At 53.7% G+C, this 10913-nt stretch overlaps 1 protein-coding gene across 2 annotated transcripts in view; it reads left to right on the top strand.

The window, feature by feature from the left end:
• Positions 1-2645: 2645 nt before the first annotated feature.
• Positions 2646-10913, top strand: part of MAPK8IP1 (mitogen-activated protein kinase 8 interacting protein 1) — a 31043-nt gene continuing 22775 nt past the window's right edge. For both annotated transcript variants that reach the window (XR_008912732.1, XM_056801881.1), the window contains exon 1: positions 2646-2918. Coding sequence is in view for 1 of the 2 variants with exons in the window: in XM_056801881.1 (XP_056657859.1) it covers positions 2812-2918 (107 nt within the window). In the remaining variant the exon portion in view is untranslated. The remainder of the gene's footprint in view (positions 2919-10913) is intronic.

Below are 10913 nucleotides of genomic sequence, written 5' to 3'. Positions count from 1 at the left end.
TTAAGCGGGAGCCCCTCTGAAATGGCGCTCCAGCCGCGGCAGGTTCCATTCCTTGAGGGGTCCCTAGAGCGGCCCCGCCCACTGAGGAGGGCCCTTCCCGGGAGGAGGAGCAGCCAGGCCTGAATTTGGGGGTGTCGGGCGGCCTTGGGCCTCTGCCATTTCTGCCCCTGCCTCCCCTTCTCCCCGGCAGGCCTGAAGGCCGGCCACCGTCCAGTAACTCAAACTAACGGAAGGGCCTGTGCAAGTCTTCCTTTCCCCCTAGGCCAGCCTGCCCTGGGGCTGCTCGGGGGCCTTTGGTCTCTTCCCATCTCCCGGTGACCAGACGCTGTGGAGCCTCCTTGGCTCCCACTGGCCGCCTTGCTCATGGAACATGCCCGGACCCTCGTCCTCGTCCAAACGGTCCCTCTAGAAGTGCTCCTGCGGGGGGCTGGGAGAGGGAGAGCCATGGGAGACGGAGCTCAGGGGAGCCTCGACCGCCGGGCCAGCCTTGGCATCTGACAGCCACCAGAAAAGTCTCAGCTCCCCTGAAATAAGCAGAGCCGTCAGTCCTGTGCGCCTTCCCGGCCTCCTTAATGTATTGGCAGGCGGATGGGTGACGCTGAGCCCCCCGGGCCTCTATGGGCCGCCGCACCTCTGCACAGACTGAGCAGCTGCCTCTGTTGTTTCTCCCCTGGTCTGCCTGGGAAATACACTTTGGTTTTACAAATGTTTGGCCTTGCCTGTGCTGTGTGTGTGTGGGGGGGGGGGGGGGGCTGAGCACCCCAAGGGGACAGAAGGGGTCCCTGAGCCCCCAGCAGCGGAGGGGGGGGTGGAGCCTTGCCCCCCTTCTCTTCTGGTCTTTGGCCTGGCACTGCCTTGTTGATGCGCCTGCTGGGAAACTCGTGCCAAGCCTCCCTAGCCCTGCCTGGAAGAGCTCCGCAGCCATAGTCTGGAGGGTCTGTGGCAACCCTACCTTGATGAGTCCCTCCTTGGTGGGAAGCTTTCATTTCTGGCCCAGGTCTCTGCCCGCTTCCTTTTCATCCATCTCTGGCTTAGCGTCTTGGGCCCAGGGGGTCTGGGGAATGGAGCTGGGGCAGGAGAGCCTTGAGGCTCCAATTCCTGCGGGAAGCCGGCCTCCGAGGGGCCTCCTGGGACCTCCAGAAGCCGCACTGGGGCGGCGTGGGGCGGCCTGGCTTCCTGAAACACGGGACAAAGGCCAGCGCCAGAGGTGGAGGACTCCCTGGCGTCCGGAGTCTGCGTGCTGGGCAGAGACCCTCCCCCACTGGGCAGGAGGAGAGAGGGAGGGGGCCACAGAGGTCAGGGCTTTGGGGGGAGGACTCTGGGGCCTCCTCCCATTTTACAAGGCGGCCAAACCCAGTGTTCACTGTGCTGCCTGAAGGGAGGGATGCCGAGGCGGGAGAGAGGCCAGAGGCCGTCCTGGAGCTCCGGGTTCTGAGATGGGGTCTCCTTCTGCTACCAGTGCAAGAGCAGGAAGAGATCCGGAAGACGAGCTTCTGGGTCAGCTCTCGAAGATGGGACTCGCCAGGGCTAATTTGGACTCCCCGGGGGGCCAGGGGAAGCCCAGCTGGGGAATGCTGGGGGCTCCGGAGAGGGAAGGACCGAGGGGGGCCCTGCGGCGGGGCAGAGAGGTCTGGAAGACAAAAAGAACCAGAAACCGGCCCCCGTGAGCCAGAGGGAGGAGAGCGCGGGAAGAGGAGAACCGAGGGCAGAGCAGAGACGGGTTCAGTGCCTCAAACCCGAGGGCTGGGGGAGGCAGCCGGGTGCCGCCCAGGAGCCGCAGGAGCTTAGCTGCAGGGCCTCCCTCTCCGCGAAGTGGGCCACCTGGGCTGGACCTCTGGTCCTTCCCAGCCCCCATACGCCTGGGCCCATCGGGGAGAGCCGTCGAGGTCCGGAGGTTGTCCAAAGTATTCGAGGATAAAAAGGGCCCGCGTGGGGAGCCGGGAGGGGGGAGGGGAGGTGTGCTTCCGCCCGGTCCCCACGCCCATTGCCCTTCTCCTGTCTGGTTTACCTGCGAATGAATGGGAAAGTGGCTCAGGGGGCAGCTGGGTAGCTCAGTGGATGGAGAGCCAGGTCTAGAGACGGGAGGTCCTGGGTTCAAATCTGGCCTCAGACACTTCCCAGCTGGGTGACCCTGGGCAAGTCACTTAACCCCCATTGCCTAGCCCTGACCACTCTTCTGTCTTGGAACGTATACATAGTATTGATTCTAAGGTAGAAGGTGAGGGTTATAGGAAAAAAAAGTGGCGTGCGGAGTCCCACGGGGGGAAGTGGAGGGCATTTGGCATTCGAAAGGAATCATCTTGGATGGGGGGGGGGGGGCTGGTGCAGGGTGACCCCAGCAAGGCTTCAGCACCTTGGAGAGCGGCGCGGGGAAGGAGCAGAAAAGAACATTTTCCCTCCCGGACCCCCGAGGTCCCCCCCTCCTGAGACTCTCTCCAGCCCTGCCCTTCCCCCTCCATGCCCCAGCCTGCCCCCTGCGCTACCAGGTTGTGGAGACCCAACCCCAAGCGCCGAGAGCCCAAGGCTGCAGGTGTGGCTGCGCCCTCCGCAGGTGCGCCCCGCCCCTTCCTCCTTCCCCTCCCCGCCCTGTGCCTGGCAGCTTCAGCAGCAGCATCTCCGCCCTTTTCTTCCTCTTCCTCCTCCTCTTCCTTTTCCCTTCTCCTCCTTCTCCTCCTCTTCCTCTCCTTCCTCCTCCTTCCTTCCCTCCCCCTCCTTCTCCTTTCCCTCCCCCTCCCCTCCTCCTCCTCCTCCTCCTCCTCCTCCTCTCCGGCTCGCTCCGCCCGCCCGGATGGCCTGGGCTGCGCCGGGAGAATGGCGGAGCGAGAGAGCGGCGGGCGCGCCGGGGGCGGGGGCGCCGCGTCCACGCCCGGGGCCTCCCCATTCCTGGGGTTGCATATCGTGTCGCCTCCCAATTTCAGGTGAGAAGCGCGAGGGACCGGGGGCGCACGTCCCCCCGCCATGTACTGGGGGCGCCTAGGGATCCCCTTCTCTCCCCCAGCCTCAGCCCCTGAGCTGGAGCTGACGGGGCGGGGGTCGGGGCAAGGGCACCGGGGAGGAGGAGGAGGAGGAGGAGGAGGCCATTTCCCGGGCTCGCTCTGGGTCCCCCTTCCCTTCCGCCAGGATGGGAGGAGGGGTCGTGGGCGGGGGGCGGGGGGGCTTTATCCTCCGAGGCGGGGAGGATGCGGGCACGAGGGCCTGCGTCCCGGCATTGCCGGTCTACACTGGGGTCCGCCATCCCTTGGTTGGTGGTTGACTTCCAGGGCGGAGGAAGCTCTGGGCCGGGGGCTTGGCCCCTCGAATGAAGGACCTCAGAGCCACGTGTCCTAGTCTGTCCCCTTCACCACGGGGGCGGGGGGGGGGGGCGGTCTGTGCTGGGCAGAGCTGGCTGGGGGGAAGCCCCGAATACGGAGTCAGAAGAGCTTGGCCCCTTTATGATGTGTGGCCGCGGCCAAGTCACTTCCTTTGAGTGTCCGCTTCCTCGTGGAGCCAGGGGATTGGACTGGATGGTCGCTCAGGTACCTTAGAAACCTAGACCGTGACCTCCTCTCCGGGACCGTCTCGGCCCTACCCCGGGGCCTGCCCACTGCCCCAGGAGGAGTAGACGGAGCCGGGGCCGGGATCCTCCGGAGCACCTTGGAGAGCTCCCCCTCCCCGAGAAGACTAGCCTGGCCACTGGCATCCAGTCCGGACCTAGGAAGCCTCCCCCTCGGGCTGAGCACTGCCTCTAGAAAGACATTTCCTGGGGGAGAGCAGCCGACGGAAGGGGAAGGAGGCGGGAGAAGGCGACTTCCCGGGTGGCCCCTTACCCCCGCCTCAGAAGGGGCCCCGAAGTCCCGGGAAGACGGTTCGGGATCGGAGGGGGCGAGTCTTCTCCGAGCTTTCCCCTGCTCGGCCTGGGAGTGTCTGGGAGCCCCGGGAAAAGGAGCCTGATCTCCAGACCTTCCCTCCCCCTTGGGGGGCCCCACAACACCTCCTGGGCCACGAAGGGGGGAGGTCGAGGTGTGTGTGTTCGCATACAGGGGAGGTGCGAGTTCCAGTCGCTGAATGATGTCATTCGCCTCGCCCCGCCCCCAGCCCAGCCCAGGAGCTTTTTATGAGTGAGCAGCCTGTCTACCAAGTGCTTGGAGATCCTTGGAGGAGGCTCAGATAAACACCATTGTTCTTTCTCCCGCTAATAATCCTGCCTTTCTCCCACGTCCCCACGGCCCCCCTCCTCGGCCTGGCAGCCTGATCCCAGCTGGGGCCCAGTGCCTCGAGGTTCCTGTGTCTGTCTGTCTCCTCCTGATAGTGCATGCCAGAGACGAAGGCCCCTGGAGGGTCTCTAATGGTGCCTTCCAGCCTCGGGAGCCCTGGAGACTTCCAGGCTGGGGGAGGAGTCTGCAGAGGCTCAGCACCTGAGCCCCGGTGGCAGCAGCCTGAGATGGGGAGCTCCTTGCTAATGGGACCGAGGTCCTGGGGTTAATCCCTACAGGATCCCCAGAGAGCACCCCCTAAGGCCACTGCCTGACTGGGGACCTGGGAGAAAGGCTGTGGATGACCACCAGAGGGGGAAGGAGGTGTAGACAGCTGAGTGTAAGAGCCATGACCTACTGAGTTCCAAGGAGGAAGAGTCTTTCCTGAGAGGCACTGGCCAGCCTTGGGTGACTCTCAGCTCTTTCCCTCTGCTCCCTGGCCCTCCACTATCACTTTGCTTTCCCTTCCCCAGTTCCTTCTCTCCCCCTTCCATGATCATCCCTACCGTGGACAAAGACCTCATCCCAGTGGTCCTGACCCTGAGCTCAGAAATAACGGATTGGGGGGGGGGCAGTTAGGTTGCTCAGTGAATAGAGATCCAGGTCTAGAGATGGGGAGACCCTAAATTCTTTCTGTTTTCAGACACTTCTAGTGTGTGACCCTGGGCAAGTCATTGCACCCCAGTTGCCTAGCTCTTATCAATCTTCTGCCTTGGAACCAATCCTTAGAATAGATTCTAAGAGAGAAGGCAAAGGTCTTTTTGAATGATGGTGGATTTGAAGTTTCCTTCAGAGCCCTGTGAAGCAGGAGGGACAAATATTGTCATGCCAACTTTCAATTGAGGGACTTAAGACTTGATGGCTTTGAGGTGTAGACGGGTTAGAAGCCCCAAGTTTAAATCTCAACTCATCCCATTACTAGTGTGAACTTGGGCAAGTGGCCTCTGCAAGCCACAGTTTCCTCATCTCTAAAATCGGAATAATACTTGCAGGAGTTCCCTAAGAAATAGGTTTAAAGATCTTTAGAAATAGGTTGTTCTTATAAATGAGAACATTAAGTTTCGAAGTGAAATCTCCTGATACACTCGGTTCTTTTCTCTTTGCACTGCACAGTGCAAAGAGCTGCTTCTGAATATGCTGGAGAAGGTTGGCCCTGGAGGACACTCAAACAGTCATCTTGTTTATCCCTCTCATTTTACAGATGGGGAAACAAAGGCTAATTGCTTGCCCAAGGGTGTAGAGCAAGTCCGTTGACAGAGCCTAGGCTAGTCAGTACAGTCCAACTCCCAGGTCAGCACCTTTCCCATGATGCCACAGCCCAGAGGCTGGTGGTCCAATATATGTAGCATGACCAGGGGTGGGGAGGGAAGAGAGGAAAAAGTCATTGTGTGTGTGTGTGTGTGTGTGTGTGTGTGTGTGTGTGTAAGGGTGGGGGGAGGTTTAAGAGTCAGGAAAGACAAGGAAAAATGAGAAGGTTGTAGAAGACATTGGAGAGCACCAGCTGCTTACCCAGGCCCTTGCTCCCTTCCTCTCAAAACACTAGAGGAGGGAATACAGAAGATGTTCCCTTTTCTAGGACAGAGAGCCTGAGGGGCCCGGGATTGGGAAGAGTCCCTTATAAAGATCCAGTAGCCTCAGAAGGAATTTGGAGGAGGGGAGGGAAGATGGAAACTGGAACCCAATAAAGAGAGGGGCTAGAAAAGTCTGCAAACAGAGGATGAGGGAGGGAGGGAGGGAGGAAGGGAGGTCAGTCAAGGAGCATTTCTATATATGCCAGGCACTGTGCCAAGCAAAAACCCAGTCCCTGCCTTGAAAAGGGAAGCCTGTAAATAACTTGGTATGGACAACATGTACATAGATAGATTCTCTGCATGTGTCTATCTTTGTCTGTCTGTCTGGAGAGAGAGAGAGAGAGAGAGAGAGAGAGGGATGGAGAGAGAGGAGAGAGAGAGAGAGAGAGAGAGAGAGAGAGAGAGAGAGAGAGAGAGAGAGAGAGAGAGAGAGAGAGAGAGAGAGAGAGAGAGAGAGAGAGAGAGAGAGAGAGAGAGAGAGAGAGAGGAGAGAGTGAGAGAGAGAGAGAGAGAGAGAGAGAGAGAGAGAGAGAGAGAGGCAAGAGTGTAAGAGGAGAGAGTGGAATGGAGGGAGGGAGGAAGGGAGAGAGAGACAGAGAGGGAAAGAGAGAGAGTGAAAGTAGATGAAGGGTAATCTGAAACATGAAGGCATTTATAGCTGAGGGGGACTGGGAGAGAAGCCTACTGCAGAAGAAGAGATTTGTACTGTTTTGAAGGAAGCCAGAGATGCTGGGAAATAAGGAAAACATGCCAGCAAAAAGGTACAGATATGGATGATGAGTGACATGTTTAGGGAATTACAAATAGGTCAGTGTCATGGATTGTAGACTCTGTGTGTGTGAGAGAGAAACTAGAGGAAGGCTGGAAAGATAAGAGGGAGCCAGGTTATGAAGGTGTCTGTGGCAGAGGATTTTATGTTTGATCCTGGAAATCATAGGGAGCCACTGAAAGTGGGAGAGATGACCTGGCTAGACTTAGGCTTTAGAAATAGCACCTTGGCAGTTGGATGGAAAATGGGCTGTAGTGGGGAGAAATCAGAGGCAGGCAGACCACTTAGAAGTCGTGGCAAAAGACTAAGAAAAAGGGGGTGAAGATCTGAACTGAGATGGTGACTGTGAGTGGAGAGATGACATGTGAGAGGGAGAACAATGTTACATTGGATCAATGTGACGTGAGAAGGTGAGGAGTTGAGGATGGTCCCGAGGTTGTGAGCTTGGATGATTGGGGGAATGGCAGTGGCCTCAATAGCACTAGGGGTGGACTACAGGCATGGAATGAGATATAAACTACTACAGTGGTCAACACGCTGTTTTGTTCAATCATAGTTCCTTGTTCTAAAGGTTATTAGTAGTGGGAAATGGTAGCAATTTTTCTTCAGCCACCAAATTAAAAATATATGTAGATATGTGTATATAACTAGATATAGGTATGCATATATACATACATATAATTATTGTTGTTCATTTGTGTTTGAAACCATCAGAGTTTTTTTTTGGCAAAGGTTCCAGAATTGTTTGCCATTTCCTTCTCCAGCTCATTTGACAGATAAGGAAACTGAGGCAGAGTGAAGTGACTTGCCCAGGGTCACACAGCCACTAAGTGTCTAAGGCTAGATTTGAACTGAAGAAAATGAGTCTTTCTGACTCCAAGCCTGACACTCTTCCAAATACTCTGTGTGAGGGGGGGACAAAAATACAGGTATCCCTTCCACATTGTGACTCTCCCCATCACCCTTTTGATATATTGTGGGTCAGCATAAGAAACTAGATGGGCATTTTAGGGGGATTTGTGGAAGCTGAAGATGATACACAAAGGCCAGCAGATGATACAGAAAAAGTTGAGAAACTCAGAAATGTATAGAATATATTTAATATTGTGTGAAATCAGCCTATGTTCTCTTTTAATACCATAACTACACAATTTCTTTTACCACAAACTCCCCATAAAAGAAAATGAAAAAAACTCAGACTTCTTCTCTGGTAATAAGGGAGGGCTGAAATTTTTTACATAGATTTTCCAAGATTGTGAGGGCCCAGGGCAGGATGGGGAAGAGATCCCTGTGGACACCTACACTCACACATGCAAGGTTTGAGCACACGAGTTCTGTTTTTGGTCATGCCACGTTTGCAATCTCCCCAAGATGCATGTTGGAGATGAATGCCTGGAGGCAAGAGGTTAGGGCTAGATATAGAGATGGGGCAATCATTTGCTTAGAGATGATAACTGAACCCAGGGAAGCCAGTGAGATCACCAAGGTAGAGAGTATACAAGGAGAGAAGAGGGCTCAGGACAGCTGGCCAGTGTGATGTGAATCACCAACCATCAAAGGAGACAGACGGAGCGGCAGTCAGGTGAGAGGAGAGCCAGGAGGGAGCAGTGTCCTCTGGAGAGGAGTACCCAGAGGCTAGGACCTCATCCATCTGGACCGTTCAGTGTTATGATTTTTAGTTCTTCCCCGCTTTCCCCTGACCCTATTACACAGGCCTGGGCTGAAAGAAAACACCAAAAGCAAAATCTATGGGAAGGTGTCCAAAGCCCCATTACAACAACAAGGACCCACTGAACACCAGGGTGGCAGCCAGGCATGAAACAAGAGGATCTTTAGCTCTGCCACTAGCTTGTTGGGGTGCCCTTAAGCAAGCTACTGCCGGTTTCTGGTCATCTGTTCCCCTGTTGATAAATTGAAACACTGAACCCATTCCCGGGGTTCCTCATCCTGTGAAAAGAGGGCCGTTTGGACTAGATGGTCTCTGGGGGTCCCTTCTAGGTCCAGGGCCAGTGAAGAGAGGCTGGAAGGCTCCTTGAAAATGATCTAAAAATTGAGGGCTGCAGCCCTCAAGGGGGCACGGAAGGGGGAAGTCCATGCCCAAATCCCCAGCAAGTAAGGAGCCACCATTTCCTCCACAATGACAATGTTTTCCTCCCTTAGGGATGAGGTGATGGCACTATAAGGGTACTTGGAGACCAAAGATGGAAGAACTCCTCCTGGCCCATCATAATTAGGGGATGGTTTGCAGAAGGATGTGTGATAGATCAGCCCTCAAGGGAAGGGACATGAGAGGAGAGGAGAGAGTATTGTGGGCAGGGGAGTATTGGATAAGCAAAGATTTTGAGGTGGGAATTAGCCTGGTGCACACAGATCCTAGGAAGTCTGTGTGGGGAAGCAATGAGAGAAGGGCTGAGTGGTGAGTTTGTACTCAGTTGTGAAGATACTTGAAGGCCAATGTAAAGATTAAAATTAATATTCAATAACTATTATATTTTTAAATTTTATTAATAATAACTAAAGTAAAGAACTACCTAAACCATCCAGCCTGCTTGGAAAAGAGAGAGGAGGGAGCTACAGAATTTATAACATATTATATCCAGAACAATAACGTGACCCCACAAATGTGCACAAAGGGAAAAGCATTCTGGGTAATGTCACTTTAGGGGTTCAAGATTTTCTAACTATACACCAAGATGCCAGAGCCTTTCTCTTTTTTAACATTTATAATTTTTAAACCTTTACCTTCCATTTTAGAATTCATTTTTAATTTAGTATTAAATAATTTAAAAAATAAACATTTAATTAATTAATGCCGTGTAGTGGTTCCAAGGCAGAAGAGTGGAAAGGGCTGGGCAATGGGGATTAAGTGACTTGACCAGGGTGACATAGTTAGGAAGTGTGAAGTTGATTTGAACCCAGGACTTCCCATCTTCAGAACTGGCTCTCAATCCAATGAACCCCCAATCTTTCTCTTTGGGACAATCTATCCCTCTCCTTTCCCCTTTGTATCTCTGGTATCCTCGAGATCAAGTGGGATGTGCCATTTGAGGCACCTCTGGGCTCCCACTCAAAGCTGAAGCTTCAGTAGCTGTGGGAACTTGGGTTCAATGCCTATTTCCTCCTTTTCCTTTTCCTCTTCCCTATTCTGGTGCCACCTTGTTAGCCTCCACCTCTGGGATTTAAGGAAACTAGTTCCCTCCTGGGGGAAGCAGTCCTGGTGGAAGGCACCTTCTCAATGGAGGAGGCACTGCCTTGGGAGCCAGGGGAGCTAGTGCTGCCATTTAAAGCTTGGGACAAGTCCTGATGGGTCTTGGGAAAGATGACTTTGCCTCAGTTTCTTCAATGAACTGGAGGTTTCCAGAGTGGCCTAGCCAGGAGAGTGAGAGGAATGGAGGTTCTGATTCTCAAAGGGACAGTCATGTTTAGCCTGGGGGGAGAGATGGCTGGGAGGGCATCAGGGCTGTTCTAGAGGGTTTCAAGGGCTGCTTGTTGATGAGAATTAGATTTATTCTGGTTTAGCCCCAGAAGGAAGAACAGGAACAATGAGGGAACGTCCCAGAGGCAGATTTTAGCTTGAAGTGACAAAAACCTTCCTAACAGTGAGCTCTATCCAGAAGTAGAATGAGCTGCCTCAAGAGGTGGTGAGCTCCCTGGGCAGCTAGGTAGCATGGTGAATAGAGCACTAGGCTTGGAGTTGGGAGGACCTGGGTTCAAATCTGACCTCAAACTCTTCCTAGCTGTGTGACCCTGGGCATGTCACTTAACCCCCATTGTTTAGCCCTTGCCACTCTTTTGCTTTGGAATGGATACTTAGTATAGGTTCTAAGCTAGAACTTAAGAGTTTTTAAATGAAAAGAAAAAAATTCCTTTAAATTGGATAATAGCTCATTCCTAGATGAGAAAGAAGAGGCTTATAAATTGATGCTCTGTTGTATAGAACAGACTGTAAGAGCATCATAGGAGCTGGACAGGATGCAGATGCCATCCAATCCAAGGTAACGATGGACTCTCAACATAGCCATGACACACTTTTGCTCTGCATTAGTATCATTTTCTTTTTTGTTGTTGTTGTTATTTTTTTTTAATTTAAACATTGTTTTATTTGGTTATTTTCAAACAATATTCCTTGGAAACAAAGATCCTTTTCTTATCCTCCCCTCCCCCCGCCCCTCCCATAGCCGACGCATGATTCTACTGGGTATCACATGTGTCCTTGCTTCAATCCCATGTCCATGTTGTTGGTATTTGTATTAGGTGTTCATTTAGGGTCTCTCTTCATTCCTGTCCCTTCCACCCTGTAGTCAAGCAGTTGCTTCTCTTCGGTGATTTTACTCCCACCAT

The sequence above is a fragment of the Monodelphis domestica genome, chromosome 6 (assembly GCF_027887165.1).
Source record: "Monodelphis domestica isolate mMonDom1 chromosome 6, mMonDom1.pri, whole genome shotgun sequence".
In the NCBI taxonomy this organism is placed as follows: Eukaryota; Metazoa; Chordata; class Mammalia; order Didelphimorphia; family Didelphidae; genus Monodelphis; species Monodelphis domestica.
This window is presented reverse-complemented; position numbering and strand designations above follow the sequence as displayed.